Source organism: Mus musculus, chromosome 7 (assembly GCF_000001635.26).
Source record: "Mus musculus strain C57BL/6J chromosome 7, GRCm38.p6 C57BL/6J".
NCBI lineage: Eukaryota > Metazoa > Chordata > Mammalia > Rodentia > Muridae > Mus > Mus musculus.
Window position 1 is genome coordinate 44,774,125 of NC_000073.6, and position 17,935 is coordinate 44,792,059.

At 48.5% G+C, this 17,935-nt stretch overlaps 1 protein-coding gene and 1 long non-coding RNA gene across 4 annotated transcripts in view; one reads left to right on the forward strand and one right to left on the reverse strand.

Moving 5' to 3' along the window:
* Positions 1 to 3,391, forward strand: part of Vrk3 (vaccinia related kinase 3) — a 28,887-nt gene extending 25,496 nt beyond the window's left edge. For both annotated transcript variants that reach the window (NM_133945.1, XM_006540538.4), the window contains exons 14-15: positions 1,252 to 1,411; positions 3,098 to 3,391. In NM_133945.1, the coding sequence (NP_598706.1) occupies positions 1,252 to 1,400 (149 nt within the window). In that variant the 3' untranslated portion in view covers positions 1,401 to 1,411; positions 3,098 to 3,391. The remainder of the gene's footprint in view (positions 1 to 1,251; positions 1,412 to 3,097) is intronic.
* An 11,144-nt stretch (positions 3,392 to 14,535) lies between these two features.
* Positions 14,536 to 16,954, reverse strand: Gm29791. Of its 2 annotated transcripts, XR_391426.3 has the most exons (6): positions 16,943 to 16,954; positions 16,624 to 16,750; positions 16,268 to 16,523; positions 16,077 to 16,194; positions 15,200 to 15,285; positions 14,536 to 14,740 (listed from the first exon to the last, which is right to left on the reverse strand). It is a non-coding gene; the product is annotated as a predicted gene, 29791 (long non-coding RNA). The 2 variants fall into 2 exon arrangements; XR_391425.3 differs by having other exon boundaries at positions 14,538 to 14,740; positions 16,268 to 16,750.
* Between the last annotated feature and the right edge of the window lie 981 nt (positions 16,955 to 17,935).

A 17,935-nucleotide genomic window follows, 5' to 3' on the forward strand; every position in this document is an offset into this window, starting at 1 on the left:
CAGAGTGAGACTCTTTATAGACTCCTCCCTCTCCTAAATTAAATTTACAAAGAGCCGTTTTCTTCTAACCTGTGTGGTATAAGCACCTGCACTTATTTAGAGGGCCAAAATTACTTGTATAACTGGCAAGAGCCTAATCCAGGCTCAGTTGAGCAAGACTGAAGCTGTGACAACTTTATTGAAAGTAATCACACTTTTTATACCCTTATAAGAAACCAAATATAGTGGCATTTGCCAGGATCTATATATGTGCAGTTGCCAGGATACAATGGTGTTTGCAAGCTATACAGAGTATATGAGATTAGCGTCTGAGACCAGTTGTCGTGGATTCCATGCTTCCTTGCCTTCTAAGGCAACATACAGAGAAGCACAAAGTGGCCTGCGTGCTTTACTGCCTGAGGGAGAGCATTGATCCCTCAGGAACTGGAAAGCACCTTGTGCCCTAGGAGCCATGGATTCTTAAAGACATGAGTATGAAAACCATGTCGTATGTCTCTCAAGGTAGCAAGACCAGGCCAACTCCATGGTTTCCTGCAGTGTAGCACACCTGTTCTTCTGCTGCCATGAACTTAATGCTGTTTTGTGTTTTCCAATGGTTGAAAATTTTTTAAGGGCTGGAGAGAGATGGCCTGGCGGTTAAGAGCACTGGCTGCTCTTCATGAGGACCTGGGTTCAGTTCCCAGCGTCCACATGGTAGCTTACAACTGTTGGTAAATCCAAGATCTCTCATACAGACACACTTGCAGGCAAAACACCAGTGCTCATAAAATAAAGATAAATTATTTTAAGACAGACAGACAGACAGACAGACAGACAGAAAGAAAGAAAGAAAGAAAGGAAGAAAGAAAGAAAGAAATGTTTAAAGAACATCTAATTGCACATGGGGCTTGCCTGCCATTCATGCCGGTCGGTCACCGTGATGTGATGCCCACTGCTTCCCTCTGCTCAGTGGCTCCTTCTGTGCTCTGTGCTCAGATTCCATTCCTGCCTCGGCTGGAACCTGCAGGCCCTGTGTTAGAGGTGCCCATAGGTTTGCTCAGGAATCTGTTGGGAAGTAGTACAGGATGAGCAGCGGGTGAGAGTTGGTGATGGCTGGCCGCTGAGCACTCTGGTGTTTACCATTCCACTGCTGCTCCCTTGATGCTTCCCACACCGACAGCAGATACAAGAACTCCCAGTGGCACTGAGCACAGGGGGCTTCGAGCACCACCTCTCGGGCCTCACCTGTGCTTTTGGGTGTCTTGACCACAGAGACCCTGCGGGAGTACCTGAAGGTGGTGATGGCCCTCAATTATGAGGAGAAGCCACCCTATGCCACGCTGAGGAACAGCCTAGAAGCTCTGCTGCAGGATATGCGGGTGTCACCCTATGACCCTCTGGACCTCCAGATGGTGCCTTAGATGGAATCCAGGTGAGGAGGTTGTTCACTTAGCCCCTCACCCCACCCAAGCCTGTGAGGGGACTGGGTGCCCCAGCCCCTGTTATATACCCTTGGTTTTTCATCAGCTCCTGAAGTCAATTCAAGAGCTGGAATTCAGCTGGGTGATCTACAGTAACTAGAAAATTTTTGGGTCACCCAGGTGTGATGATGGTGCATACCTGTTATCCCAACTCTGAGGTGGAGGCAGGAGGATCAGACATTCAATGCTAACCTTAGCTATATAAGACAGTGTTTTTAAAAAGCCAAAACAAAACAAACCAGTGGGGTTGGGGCTGGGGCTCAGTTGGTAGTGCTTGCCTGCCAGGCTGGATCCTGGGCTTCATCCCTCACAGCCCATAAACTGGACATGGTGTCACACAGATGCAACCCTAGCACACAGGAGGTAAGGGCACAGCTCAGAAGCTAGGCCAGACTGGGCTACCCTACACCCTATCTCAGTCTGTCATGAGTTCTAGAGAATGTCCCATAGCAAGGTTGTGTCCCCAAGTGGAAGCCCCCAAGGCCATGCTCTCTCCCAGAGCACCTGTTTCTCTCATTGTGGTTGACTGCAAAGCTTGTACAGCATGCATGTGCAGCCACACACACACACTCGAACATGTAGGAATGGGAAACTATGCATTTGGAGACATTTTGGCTGGAATGTCCCATGGCATGGAGCAGCAGAGATGAGGAAGCTAACTGAACACTCTGCAGGGCACAGCCAGCCCCACCTCTACCCTGACAGCATCATCTACCAGACACCACTAGTGTCTGGTGAGTGTGTAATGAGTGGCACTTCCTGGTAACAGGCTGTCTCCTTATACAGCATCTTCCCCTCCCTGGCGTCCACCAGACACTGGCCTCCATAGCTCTCTTGGACCTTTGCTTCTGTCTCAGGACCTGGGGCACTGCCCCTCTTTTCCTGTTTGTGTGTTTGAGACCAGGTCCCACGAAACTCAGGCAATGCTCAAAGTCTGTGGCTGAGGCAGACCTTGGTTCTGCTTCCTCTGCCCCTACCTCCAGAGAGCTGGGATTACCAGAGCCTCCCTCACTGTCTTAGTCAGGGTTCTATTCCTGCACAAACATCATGACCAAGAAGCAAGCTGGGGAGGAAAGGGTTTATTGAGCTTACACTTCCATACTGCTGTTCATCACTCAAAGAAGTCAGGACTGGAACTCAAGCAGGTCAGAAAGCAGGAGCTGATGCAGAGACCATGGAGGGATGTTACTTACTGGCTTGCTTGCTCTGGCTTGCTCAGCCTGCTCTCTTATAGAACCCAAGACTACCAGCCCAGAGATGGTCCCACCCACAAGGGTCCTTTCCCCCTTGATCACTAATTGAGGAAATGCCTTACAGTTGGATCTCATGGAAGCATTTCCTCAACTGAAGCTCCTTTCTCTGTGATAACTCCAGCCTGAGTCAAGTTGACACAAAACTATCCAGTACACTCACCATCCTGGCATTCCCTGATGCCAATCACATTCACCTCATGTCACCTGCTCTCAGCCCGGCCCTGCCTACCATCAACAGGATGACTGGCTCTGAGTGGGCGCTGTCTCAGGCCTCAAGGCTGCTTGTCCCCGAAGTTGTTGGTACATCTCCAGCACCTCCCAGAAATGTGGCAGGAGGGAGGGGCTGAAAGCCTGCTCCTTACAGCTGTACTTCTTGTTTTACAGAGCTTCCGACTTGCAGCTTGAAGTAGAACATGAAGTAGTGTGACTGGAGGCCTGTTTGAACTCATAGCTCCTAAAAGAATCCCTTGAATGTGCATTCTCACCGCTCCCTTAGGACATATGAATCAGCACTTGTGTTGGGGAACCTGAGTCATGTCATGTAATGTGAAACTCCTCCCTGTCTCAGCTCTGGCAGCTGTGGATGGAGGTAAGTGGATGCTGGCGGCGGCGGCGGCAGCAGCCACTCCACTCCCTATGGCATTTCTGTGATGGCATAATAAACTGTTTTTAATCAAAGTCTGGAGAGTTCAGTGTTCACAGAAGTTCTGGAAGAATCTTCCTCCTGTTTACCCAGCTACTTGGTCTTTTACTTAGTAATTCCAGCTGGCCAGTGTGATAATGTGCACATGTAGCCCTCACTGCTAAGGATGCCAAGGGGCTGATTCCAGCCTGAGCACCCCCAAGAAAATATCAATCAAACAAAAGCTTGTGTATTCCTGCTTTCATGAAGTCAGCCACCTACCCAGCCAGTTTTACACGTCTCCATCTTGCCACCTTCACGTCCTCCAGCCTTCCATCCATCCATTCATCCATGCTTCCATCCATCTACCCATTCATCCATGCTTCTATCCATCCATCCATCCATCCATCCATCCATGCTTCCATCCATTCATCCATCCATCTCTCCGTCCATTCATCCATCCACCCATCCATCCATCCATCCATCCATGTTTCCATCCATTCATCCATCCATCCATCCATTCACGCTTCCTTCCATTCATCCATCCATCCATCCATCTGTCCATCCACCCACCCATGCATCCATCCATCCATCTACCCATCCATCCATGCTTCCCTTTATCCAACCATCCATTCTTTCATCCTTCAGCTGCCTAGTGATAGGTTATTTCTCTGCCACCAGTGAGATGAGCCAATTTAAGACATTATATTAGATACTAAGGCAGATTTATTGGGAAATTGCTCTCAGGCGAGTTACTGGCCCCCAAGGACCAAGGCCAGGGAAGTCACCATGAAGAAGGGGGGTGGTAGGGGAGGGAGAGAGAAAGGGAAAAGCACAGAAAGAAGAGAAGTGAGAGGGAGAGACCAAAATGTCTGGATTATATAGGGAAGAGCCTCTGAAGGAACGGCAGTCCAGCCCCTAGGCTGGAAAGTTCAGCCTTGGCGGCAGGGTACACTAGGTAGGGACTGAGGGATGCTGGAAGAATATGGAGGCCAGATCTGCTTTTGTATGTAAAAGATGCACCTCAGACTCTTGTCCCAGGTCCAAAATCAAACACCCAGTACTTCCTTTTTCCATCCTTCCATAAGCTATACATGTGTGAGTCTGGATACCAGAGGAGTGGAGGTCAGATCCCCTGGAGCTGGCATTACGGTTGGTTGTGAGGAGTCCAACATGGTTGCTAGGAACCAAACTTGGGTCCTCAAGATCAGTAAGCGCTCTTCTGAACCACCTCTTCAGTCCCCAGCACATTCTCCTCGGTGGAGGATTCTAGGCAGAGCTCTACCACTGAGCTTGGCCCCAGCCCCTCACTGTTTTGGGGAGAAAACCACGTCACCAGGTTTAATTAGATTTTCATCACTGTGGCCAAAAACAAACCTGACACAAACAACCAAAGGAAGAAGGATTTCTTTTGGCTCCTGGCTTCCGGGGGTTTGGTCTATCATGCAGAGTAAACGAACGAAGACCAAGAAACAGAGGGAGTGTGATGCCCTGGTATCTTTCCTGCTTTCTCATTTTCATCCCGGCCCCTGCCTTTGTGCGGTGGTACCAGCATTCAGGGTAAGTCTTTCTGTCTGTTGTGTAGTCATTTCCGCCAAATCTTAAGACTCAAGAATTGCTAAGAGAAAGTCTGTAAGACTCAGGAAGTAGCCAGGTAATGATGGTGGTGCATCCCAACAGTTGGAAGGCAGGGACAGATGGATCTCTGAGTATTGTACAGAATTAACAATGGAAAATGCTGAGACACACCTCACAAAGTATAGTAATAATAATAATATCATCATCATCATCATTGTGGGGAGCGGGTGTGGCGGCAGTCCCAAAGGCGCCAGGGACTGCAGCTAAGTCATATGACTTGCACCTGACTTCCTCATATAAGACACAAACATCTTGAGTGCTGCGCAGGTGTACCAGGATACAGGTGAATCCAATTTGGTGGAGATTTGCCCCTGCTGCCCTGATTAGCTGAAGCCTCGTGACTGGCGAGGGGTCGTGGCCTGTGGTGCGTGGATGAGAGAGAGTATAAAAGGAGTGAGAGGCCCAGGGTTCGGGGGAGATATAAACAAGAAGAATCAGGACTGAATAAACTGTTGTTAGAAGGACTGGTGGTCGCGTCGTTCTTGCTGGTCGAGAGCGGGCGCGACACATCATCATCTACCCCAATACAGTTGCAAATCAGTGCAGGTGCCAGTGTCTAAATAAAAGCTTCCCCTTAGCCGAAAAGTGGTGCACACCTTTAATTCCAGCACTTGGGAGGAAGAGACAGGGGGATCTCTGAGTCTGAGGCCAGCCTGGTCTACAGAGTGAGTTCCAGGACAGCCAGGGCTACACAGACCCTTTCTCAAAAAAGGAAGGGGAAAAAAAAAGAGGCCCCTTATTTCCAGGTATGTGTGGCCCAGCCATGACAGCGTAAGGTGAAGGCTGATGAACGTGAGCATTTTGAGGCTTGATGCTTAGTTCTAGCCACAAGTTACAAAGGTCTGTGACAATTTGGGGGGCTGAGAACAATCATGAATAGAGCAGCCATAACTCTGCCTGTTTTAGTATCAGACAGCTTCCATAAGTCTTTGGCTTATAGTTATTAGGTCTCACCAGTGCTAGGGTTGAGCAGGGGAATACTGTAAGTATAAGACAAACGTTAGTAGTCAATCTACGACAAGTCTTATCCTTAGAGGGCCCTCTGAGTGTGGCTGTGCCGTCCATCTTCGTCCTGGATGTTGATGCGTGCTCTCAGCTGCTACCCTTAGCTTCAGTGGGTCCTGTGGGCGAGACTGGCCAGGCCATCCATCGTTGAGTCCTGTTGTTTCTAAGAAGCAGGCTTTAAATGGGAATGGTGGGTCCAGGTCTGGATCCCATCAACCTTGACTGCTGTGGGTGTTGTCAGGATCACAGTATAGGGTCCCTTCCATTGAGAAGCCAGCATATGGTGTTTCTTAACCAGCATGAAATCTCTGGGCTGGAATCCATGAGGAGTGATCGGTGAGCCTAGTTCATATAGGTGTAAACATATACGTGTAGGCCAGTCTGGATTCTCTGGAGTGCCTAGACTGACTTAAGGATATCATAATCAGAAATCTCAACCAGCAGATCTGCCTTGACATGTGGAAGGGTGGGAGGGAGGGGCCCTCCCGAACGTCTCATTAAGGGCTTATTCCATCTACATGAGGAGTGTTCCTAACCCTGAGGAGGAAGAAGGGAAGGAGAGAGTTATTGGCAAGTTCTAAGGTTAACTTAGTTCATGTTAATTTAGTTAAGGCCATCCTCTCTACATGTCCTGAACTTTGGGGGTGATATGCACATGGAAGTTTCCACTGTGCCCCCAGAGCTTTTCCTAAATTTTGACTAACCTGAGAGGAGAAAGCTGCTCTGGTATCAGGGCCCAAAGCCGAGGAGGTCCAAACTGAGGTTATCAGCTGGGTTTCTCACTTACAGTTTGAGCAGTTTCCTTCTTGGGAGGGGATGCCTCAGTCCATCCTGAGAGTGTATCTGTAAACACTAAAAGATATTTGTAACACAGATTTTCCTGGGTTTACTTCAGTGAAGTCTGTTTCCCAGGAGACTCCTGGTGAGGTTCCTCTTTCTCTTTTAGCATTCTTGTCATTTGACAAGAATGACATTTTAGTAACAGTGTCCTGCAATTCTTTGGTTAGCCCTGGAATAAAAAACTTTGTAGATATTAACTCTTTCATCTTATTTATTCCCAGATGTGTGCTGGCATGGAGCTCTCGAGCCAGAGTTCTGCCTCAGGTTGGCAGGGTTCAGTGAGATGTTAGGGATGAAGGACACAAGGGTGTTGAAGCAACAGAGACTGATAGTAAGTTAGCCAGGCATTTGAGATCCAGCAGTTGTGGGACCAGGAGAAGGTCTTAAGAACTCCCTCTATGGCATGAGGGGTAGTTACAGTCAGAGGCTGTCCCAAAGTTAATTTGTCTGCATCTTTAGTCAGCAGGGCAGTAGCCACTATAATCTTCAAGGAGTTTGGCCATCCTATTGCCATTGGATCCAATTTCTTAAGTAGATAGGCAACTGGTCATTGCCAGGGGCCCAAGGTTTGTTTTGGCACCTCTTTGGCAATGCCTTGACTCTCATCCACAAACAAGTAGAAAGGCTTACTCACATCAGGCAGAGCCAGGGCTGGGGCAGATAGCAGTGCCAATTTCAAATCTTGGAAAGCTTTCTTGTTTGTTTGTTTGTTTGTTTGTTTGTTTTTCTTTTGTCCATATGAAAGTTTCTTCCTGCCCCCTAGTGGCCTCATAAAGTGGCTTAGCTATATCAACAAAACCTGGTATCCAGAGCCTACAAAACCCAGCCAACCCCAGGAATTTCCATACCTGGCACCTGGTCTTAGGTATCCAGATGCCTAAGATGGTCTCCTTGTGGGCTTGAAAGAGAGCTCTTTGCCCCCCCCCCTCGAGCTGGAAACCCAAGTACATCACTTGAGAACCACAGATCTGAGTCTCTTGGCTGAGATCCTATATCTCAGTCCTTGCAGTCTCTAGCAGAGACCTGGTTGCTTCCATACAGGAGTCAATATCAGTGGCAGCCCAAGCAAATCATCCACGTACTGAAGCAAAGAGACACGTGGCATATCCACATACTGGAGCAAAGAGACACGTGGCACATCCACGTACTGAAGCAAAGAGACACGTGGCACATCCACGTACTGGAACAAAGAGACACGTGGCATGGTCTGCCTGTGCTCACGTACGTCCTGGTGGAGGGCCTCATCAAAAATAAGTTTTTAGATCCCTGTGACAATCCTGTCCAGGTCAACTGTCTGCTGAATCCATTCTCCGCGTCTTGCCATTCAAAGTCAAGATGGCTGACTGTCCTTATCTAGGGGAATGCTAAAGAAGTCATCTTTCAAGTCCAAGACTGTAAATGTGTCTGGCTGGTAGTGGGGAACTCAAGAGCATATACAGGTTTGGAATTGTTGGGTGAATAGCCTCCACTCTTTTGTTCACCTCACCTCTCTTGGATCTTGCACTGGTCTATAATCTTGGCCTCCAGGCTTTTTAACTGGCAGCAGAGGTGTGTTCCGGGGAGAATGACAGGGAACCAGGATCCCATGATCTTAAAGGTGATTGATATGGGGCCTGATACCCTGGAGGGCCTTAGGTGACAAGGGAATACTGCCTCAGCCTAATAGGGTTAGCAGTAGCTTTCAGACCTAACACAACAGGAGGCAACAGAGAGGCCAAACCTGGGGGATTATTTTCAGCCCATACCTGGGCTAGCAGGTTTATGAGTTCTTTTAGGAAGGGCTTTTATGGGGGATTTGTTCCTTGATCCTTTGGTCTCGGGTAGTTCTAGTTCCTCTTCTAGTGGGAAGACACAGACCAGGATTGAATCTCCCTGAACAGATATGCCACCTTTTGGAGAGAAATAAATGTGAGCTGCCATTTTTGTCAGGAGGTCCCTCCCTAGTAAGGGGTAAGGACATTCAGGAATCACCAAGAAACAGTGAGTGACAGTTTTTTCATCCAAGTCCACTCATTGCTTAGTGGTCCACAGGTAAGGTTTAGTGCCTGTGGCACCTTGGACCAAAGTGGTTTGATTTTTCATAGGTCCAAGGGGCTTCTGGAGGACCAGGTGATGTGCCCCAGTATCAACAAGAAAGTTTACCGTATGTCCCCCCCACTGTTAAAGTTATCCAAGGCTCGGGAGGGGACTTGGAGCCCTGACAGCCTCAGTCTGGCAGTTCCACAACAGCCTTAGGCTCCTGTTTCTGTCTTATTTCCTGGGAGCATTTGTTCTTCCAACGGCCCATTTCCTTACAGTAGGCACATTGATTTTTCTGAAGCCTTGGATGGGGTTGAGACTGCTCAAATTTGTTGCTCTTTCCCTTATTATGTAGGGGTCTTCTAGGACCATGACCCTTTGTAAAACCTTCTTGAGGTTTATGGGTTGCAGTAAGAGTTTTTGCCAGTTTCTTAGTTTGTCTGTCTTCTTGGCTTTCCCTATTACTAAAAGTCTTTTGAGCAGTCTCCATTAAATCAGACAAATTCTTACCTTTGAAGCCTTTAATTGTCTGAATCTAATGAATGTCAGGAGCCAATCGACCCACAAGGCCACATTGATAGCTCGCTGGTTCTCCCGTGCCTCAGGATCAATCAAAATGTAAGTGTGGTAGGTAGGCAGCCAGGAAGGCAGCCAGGGATTCCATGGGACCCTGTAGTACCTGACTTACCCTAGATAAAGAGACCCTCTCACCCATAAGAATCTGGCAATAGCTCCTAAGGGCCTCCTTACCTTCATTGGCATTAGGGTTCCAGGTGGGGCTGACTGGAGAAAAGCAGCCTCGGGGACTGCAGGATCCTCTGTAAATCTACCCTTTCCCTGGGAACAAGTTTACAGGCCTCCCACCCAACGCGGTTCCTTTCCTCTGTGGTGAAGAGGCTCTGGAGGGGTTGTTGAATATCGACCCAGATGTGTTGCTGAACCCAATAAGCATTATTTAAATCTGCCCCGCTGGCAGTTGTGCATTCCCCCTACCCGCCCCGATGTTCTGGGTTCCTAAATGAAAGACATATACACTCGCAGCCTTATATTTTAATATGCCTTTAACAGCTCAGTGGTTGGGCCACTTCTTAACCTCTATGTGGCTAACACACTTCCCTCCCATATTGCTGAACTATTACTTACTCAAATCTCTAATCTATTCTTGCTGCTCCAGACCCAGACATGTAGCCCTCCAGGGCCACGATCCCTGGCTCTTACATGGTCATGATGGCTATGCCCTCTCTTCTGCACCTCTCAGGCCTGGTGTCTCCTTCTTCCCTGGCATGGTGGCTATCTCCTTTCTCCTCCCTCGGTCCCTTGCCCAGGAATCCTAAAAGTCCGACCTCTCCCTGCCCAGCCATTGGCTGCTGACGACTTTATTTACCAATCAGGACCAACCTCAGCGCTTTACATGCAGACATGCAGATTCTCCTGCAGTTTGGGGAACCCAATTAACATAATACAAGCATTAGACCAAACCACAACACAAGTGGGCTGGCAGGTATAAAAAATAGTCTCCAAGAGGGATATTTGAGTGTAATTTTAATTTTTGTTTTGTTTTTTTTTTGTTTGTTTTTCGAGACAGGGTTTCTCTGCGTAGCCCTGGCTGTCCTGGAACTCACTCTGTAGACCAGGCTGGCCTCGAACTCAGAAATCCACCTGCCTCTGCCTCCCAAGTGCTGGGATTAAAGGCGTGTGCCACCACGCCCGGCTTTAATTTTTTAATTAAAATTATTTTTAATCTTAAATTTTATTTTAATTTAAATTTATTTTTAATGATGGTTCTTAAACATTTTAACCTTTCTTGTAATCCACCATCCACTAGAGGTAGTGGGAAAGAAAGGACCCGGGCAAGTGGACCTGTTTAGAAAGGTTCTTTGGAAACTTTATATGCCCCAGTACAGGGGAACGACAGGGCCAAAAAATGGGAATGGGTGGGTAGGGGAGTGGGGGGGGGAGGGTGGGGGGGACTTTTGGGATAGCATTGGAAATGTAATTGAGGAAAATACGTAATAAAAAAAAAAGAAGTGGGAGTGGGTGGGTAGGGGAGTAGGGTGGGGGGAGGATATAGGGGACTTTCAGGATAGCATTTGAAATGTAAATGAAGAAAATATCTAATAAAATAAAATTTAAAAAGAAAAAAAAAAAGAAAGGTTCTTTGGAGCAACTCCTGTCTATGTTGTCTGGAAATTGGCAGTTCACAAGTTAACAGGTAGCGGCAGCTTGATCTACTCAAAAACACCTCATGAACACACCTGCAGTCTAATTCAGTAGAGTCAGGTTAGCAACAGCAGTGACATGACCTAGCAGAGATGGCCTCAGCCTCTGCTTGAGTCAGCAGGAGGGACCAACAAGAACACCAGGAGTTCTCAGCTGTGCCTCTCTCAGGGAAGCAAAGATCAGCGAAGACACAAGACCCACAGATGTAACACAGCTAGCTGTACCAGCAAGCCAAGCTCTCTCTCCGTCACTCCATGGAGGCCTAATTATACCCTCTGCCCATCACATATCCTCTTTGTGCCTTGCCTCAACACGGATCTTACCTTACTTAGCATGTGTATATAATCAGCCCAAGTCCTTTGAACCCACAACAAGCTGTAGTACACCACCAGTAGTTTTTTGTTGTGTTTTTCTCTATGGCATCCCAACAAATTTAGCTCAACTATGCAAGGTAAGGAGGACCTATACATGTGTGTCATTAGTAAAGAACCCTTCATCACATGGGACAATCCTCTTCTACTCTCCACATTTCTCTTGAGGCAATTTTGTGCTATTTCCAGTATATTTCCAGTATACCCTTGCATGTGCTTGCTTTCGCAGAACATCCTCTCTCCTGTGTCTGCTTCAGTGAAACATGGCTTCTCGAGTCTGCCTGACTCCTGTATCCACTTTAAGGAACCATTCCTTCACACGTTTGCCCCAGAAAAACACTATCCAGCTGACTTTCCAAAGAACCCTCAGGTTTTCACCTCATTAGAGCTTGAGGTTTGTCAGAGAAAAGGTGGATTCTGAGCTTTCCAGTTGTAGATCTTGCCCGTGGAGAGAGGCTTATAGACCAGAAAGGGCATCTCTCCTCCCACGTTGGGGGCAGTGGCGAGTAAAGGAAAAGCCCCTGTCGAGGGACTGAAATGGACCCCTGATCCATCAGGTATGGGGCAGGGTAGCTATGACAGATACAGGTACTTGAAGAGGAGGAAAAAGAGGAAGACAGGTGAGGAAGAAGCAGAAGGAGCTGTGGTTCCAGGTGTTGCAGTTGCTGTGACATCAGGGATGTGGCATATCATTTTCCTCAGGTAGAGAGAGAATGGGAGGTGGGCAATAAGTGGAGGGCTTAGAAGGCATAGGTAAAAGAACAAGCAAGGTGGAGATAATAGCCGTTTCCTCTGCCTAGTTGTGGCAGGCGAGGGGCTCAACCCAGATACTGGCAGGCAGGGACAGAATCTGATAGGAGTGAAGCAGACAGTGAAGAGCAATATCTTGAATGGAAAGGAGATGAGGTACCTCACAGGACCCCTCGAGGGGCCAGCCTGTGCCAAAGGACGGGTTGGCTGCTTTCTGAAAATACTGGAAATAGCACAAAATTGCCTCAAGAGAAATGTGGAGAGTAGAAGAGGATTGTCCCATGATAGAAATGGACATTATGTAAAGAATAACAGGGCCAGCAAACAACCTGAAAGCAAACAACAGACACTCGCAGGACAGATTTTCAAAAACAGAAGACAGACAGACAGCTGTGCATCAGGGTCAGGAGAGAGCTGGAAATTCAAAGGAGTAAGATGGTAAGTTGTCCTCTTCACCTAAAGAGGATTTTCTGTGTCCCCTAGGCTCAAAGAGCAAAAACTGTATCCAGTGTCTCTTATGAGCTTTTCCAGAGGTCTAGACCAAAACCTGAAAATCAGAAACAGATCTGAGCAGGTACAGGACACATAACTTCCTCACAGAGGAAGGGAGCTGGCAGCCTTTCTAGCTTTCAATAATAGTTGAGAGGCAGTCTGGGATTAGCCACACACTGACCACTCAGACATTAGTCTCAGATATGATGAAAATGTATTGAACACTGATTCAGACTGATTGATCAGGACCACAAAAAGGACTCGAGAACCTAATTTTGTGGTACCAACCTGTTTCCAGGCTTTTCCTCCAGGGACCCAGAAGTTCCACCTAAACCTTCCACCCAGCAATTGGCCCATGGCTTCCTTACTGACAGATCAAGAACCAATTGGGGAACAGGACCTTAGCATCAGCCCCACTCCAACAGCTAACCCTTTTGGTGATTGGTCCTAAGTGAATTAAGTGGGGGAGGGGGTGGGCAGGTAGTGAACAAGTGAACAAGGGAATTTCAGAACATTGAGATAACAGCATAAGTAATACAACCATAACTTTTTGGCTTATTATTAACATTTTTTTAGTGTCAGCTACAGCAATGACTCCTAAAAAGTGGGTAAACTTAATTTTACCTTATGAGCAACATGGAAGCTACATACTAAATGGCTACAGTTATATCAGACAATATCAATATCAAGTTTCAGGACAGCCCAGCCTAAGTAGTGAGAGCCTGTCTTAAAAAAAAAAAAACAAAAAACAAAAAAAAAAAAAAATACAAGCAAGTAAACACTAGAATGCTGATGTTGTCTTCCACTAGTGACTATTTCATTGACAGGGAAACAGCAGGAAGAAGTTGGGTGTGAGCACTGTCAGAGATAGGTGATGTGACTGAAACGGAAGTAAATCCTGGATAAGGCATTGTTAAGGATGTTAAGGCCTGGGAAACTTACCCGTCTAGCCAGCCATTTTGAGCTGTTACTACAGGGAAACTATCTCATGTGCCATAATTGCTGTTGCTAGGAAACTTTCTCATGCCCAAGTTGATTGCAAATTCTGTTATGTTCTGTGGGTTGGTGTTCTTAGACACCAAACACAATAGAGGTCAGTTAGAACTGCTTTGTATAGGTAGCCATAATTAGCTTGCACCTGAACCAACTGCCCAGCGCCACTTCCTGCGCCTACTCATGAGCTTTTATGGTATTTGCTTCTATAAGCTGCCTTTGGGATGGACCCCAACATAAGAGAGATACCTGCACCAATATAAGAAACTATTTGGAGTAAAATGTCTGTTTTGAGTAAGGGTCAAATAAAGTTTAAAATCCCCAAGACCTCCCTGGGAACTGACACTCTGCTTGGCAGGGAGAGACATGTACAGGGGTAACCGACATCCTGGTTGGCAAGTTAAGACATGTTAGGCAAGGCAAGTCCCCCACCACAGTTACATAACCCAACCAATGAGAACAGGATAAGTATACAACAAAGACATGATCCTAAGAAAGTCCCCTATCCCAGAGTCCTGGTTGATGGAATAAATTGGCACAGATGTTCGTGAATTTCAGACTTAAAAGCTCTATAAAATTCTGGCTACGGGTCCCAAGTCTGAACTGTGTGTCCCTGATTGATCGGTCTTAGGGTGTGTATTCAATAAACCACTGTTTGACTGAGATCTGTATCTGAGTGTTTTGTGCGGTACTTCCCAGACCCCAGCAAAGAACATGTCACCATGGATATGGAATTCAGAAAGAGCTGTGCAGTTTTAATACGTGGAAGTTTTCAGAGAGCAAAGAGGATCCTAGGCAAACATCGACACTGGACATTTCATCTTCCGTGCATTTATTCCACACACTAGCTGGGTCCTCGTTCATACTTGCACTCATTTGTGTATATTTATTTCATGGTAGTAACGTTGGGTTCTCTGTTGCTGACGGCGAGTTTCATGAAATCTCACACATGTATAGCAGGAGACACTAGCATCCTCACTCAGCAGATAGAGAAGCTGAGGCTTGGGACAACCTGTCTGCAAAGTACACATTGCTGCACCCGGGAGGCCAAGGTGGATGTTCAGGATCCCTCTGACTCTGTGAGGATAGAAACAAGTCTCCATGAGTTTGGGTCTGAAGGGACTGACACGTGGCTGGAGGAGCTCAGATCAGATGGTGGCCAAAGGGTTCCTGCCCACAGTTTGCAGCAGACAGGAAGTATTTGGAGACATTGAAGAGCTCTTGGCTCCAAATATTGCCAAGGGCTGGTGAAGAGAGAGGTCCAGAGGGGAGTACGGAGGTGAAGGGTCAGATGTGAAGTGTAGCCTAGGTGTGGGTGCACAAGCCTTGGGTGGCTTTGGAGTAGGGTGTCCAGCAAGGAGGGAGCTGGACATGAGATGCCTCCAGCCACTGGGCTGGTACAGTGTCTGTGGAACCAGCTGCAGAATCCTCTTAGAAAGGACTTAACTCTGCATCATCTTGAGGGATATCACTGTACCCCTCCTGGGCTGGTACAACCAACTTAGTACAACTGTGGGCAGCAGGGCCTTCACTCACCTTTCAGACAAGCTCCAGGTCAGACAGCATTTCGTTCCTGGCGGTAACCATCTTGGCAGTGAGTGACCACTCTACAGGTCTTCACTCTGAAGGGCAAGGTCAGATTTGTTCAGAACCAGCCAGACCGCTCAGTGTATGGGGGAGGGAGTCAGTGTTGCCCTCACTTAGAAGAGGCAAGAGAGACCAATGAGGCTGGGGAGGTGCAAGGATGTGTTCCTCCAGGGAAGGGGTGACACCTGGACCTTTGTGCTGCCTGGAATCTAGAGCCATCACAGCCCTCCGCTCAGACTCTGTCTTCAGGCTCAGCATTGGCCAGCCCTCCCTGGGCTTTGTGGGGTTCAGTGACTATACTCATCTGAGGAGGATGAGGCAGGCAAAGAGAAACCCGCAAAGAAGCCTCTGTCATGTCAGCCAGCAGGGAGGTTCCCAGAGCTGGGGACTCCTCTGCAGAGCAGCAGGGTGTGAGTGACATAAGTGACACTCCCAGACCCCAGCACCCAGCACCCAGCACCCAGCACCACCGTAGCTTCATTCCTCACCCAGCTGAAGGCAGGGACACTGGCCACCCTTCCTGCCCTGCTCCAGCCCATGTGCCCACCCCCTGCCCCATCCTCCTTCCTTCAGACCTTCCTAATGCTGTGACCCTTTGATACCTCATGTGGTGACCCCCAATCACAAAATTATTTTTGTTGCTACTTCATAACTGTAATTTTGCTCCTGTTATGAATCATAACGTGAATATCTGATATGCAAGATAGCTGATATGGGACCCCAGTGAACAGGTCAGAGGCTGCCTCCTCCCCTCCCCCACCAAAGTGTTGTGGCCCACAGGATGACAACCACTGCTCTAGACCCTGGGTCCCCATAGGCCCCTGACCTGGGACCCTCCCCCAGCCGCCAGCGCAGGGAGGGGGCAGGCCAGGCTCTGGAGGAGCAGTTGCAGTGCAGACCCTCGGCCTCCCAGGAGCAGGAGGGGCTGGACATCTGGGGCAAGTCTGTGGAGGAGGAGGAGAGTGGTCAGCAGCTGGGCCCTCATCACAGATCCCCAGTGTCCCTTTACCTACTCACAGTGCACAGAGGCTCAGAGAGATGCGCTGGGCACCCAGTGGGTTCTGTGCAGCACAGGTGAATTCTCCTTCATGTTCTCTCTGGACCAGAGGCAGCTCCAGTACCCCAGGCTCTGAAGACTGGATTGGGATCAGGGTCTGTGTCACCCAAGCCCAACTCACATTGGCTGGGGGATTGCTATAGGTGACACAGACTAGGCACAGGCTTTGGCCCTCCAGGACTGGGAGGGAGATGGCATTCCTGAGGATTTCCAACACTGGGGGAGAACAGAAGGCAGAGTTGCCAGGTGGCCCATCAACTGGGATGCCTCCCATTCCCCACGCAGATGCCCAGCTTCCTCTGTCCATCGTTTCTACCTGTCCTGTTTGCTTGGGAAACAGTCACTCTCAGGTCCTGTGGGGGATCTGCAATGAAGACAGGGAACTGGCTCCAGACAGGCCAGGGCCTTCTCCCTGGGCAGAACATCCCTCCCAGGGATGGAAGCTGTGGATTGTCGGGTGGGTGCATCACTTACTGAGTCTCCAACACAAGCAGCACAGTGGTCTGACTGTTGTAAGCACAGCTTTGAGAGCTTGGAGCGCTAGGCCTATTTGCAGCTATGTGATTCGGTATGCTGTGTCTCCACCCCACCAGCACTTTCTCTCCAAACCAGGTCCCCTTTCAGGTCACACTCACACAGCACAGAGAGATCCCGGGAAGCCCAGCCCCTAGCCTGTGCTCCACTTGGCAGATGTCCCCAGCTTTCACCTGCAGCAGCTCTGTAGTTCAGGCTCGGCTTCTTCCCTCGGGATGTCTAGATGTCCTGAGCAGATTGGTCAGCAGGATCCTGGGCTGGCAGCTGATGCTGAGGAATGGGGGTGGAGGGGGGTTCTCTGAGGATTTTAGTGTTATAGCTCTTTTAGACAGCATTCAGTGAAACAGCTTGCGCACATACACTTGATAGGGGTGCATCAAAGGCTATATATGAACCTTGGAAAGTGGAAACAGGTTCTTAGGATGGCATTTCATTGCCTACAGTCTAAGGTCCTGGGGATACCTCATTTGCATTCCAGGAATCCCAGGTTAGCCTGTCAGGTTCTTATCTGAAGAGAGGAAGGCTGAACCTGTAAGCCTGCCAAGGTCTATGTGACATTCCTCAGGGACGCAATTGGAGGTCGGCCTTCCCGGATCAGGCGGAGAAGAGGGAGTCCTCCATTTTGTGCCAAGCTCAGGAGAGCTGTTTGGACATGGGAGACTACAATCTTAGTTAGTAGGGAGATACAGCACAGCGCCTGGCCCAGGGTTCCAGAGCCCATAGGGCCAGACCAAGAAGACTCTGTCCTCCAGGGCTCAGCTCAGTGTGGCAGGGGGCTGGCTGTTAGCAGCATAGTGGAGACACAGGAACTGGCCATGCTGGACTTCCAGACACACGTTTTCCACGTACAGTTCTAGGATCAAGTTTGGGGTGGGGATGAAACAAAGATAGAGGCAGAGATGAAGACAGAGAAAGACAGAGAATGAGACACACAGAAAGAAGGTAAGATAAACGAGGTCAGGGGGATGGGCGCGCTTGCCTGGGGTGGCTTGTGCTCTCTTTTCCATGGGAGGAAGGAATCCCCAAATAAAAACAGCTGTATTGAAGTTCAGCACACACAACAGCCCCATTGATTCTGTTTGCACTACAATCCA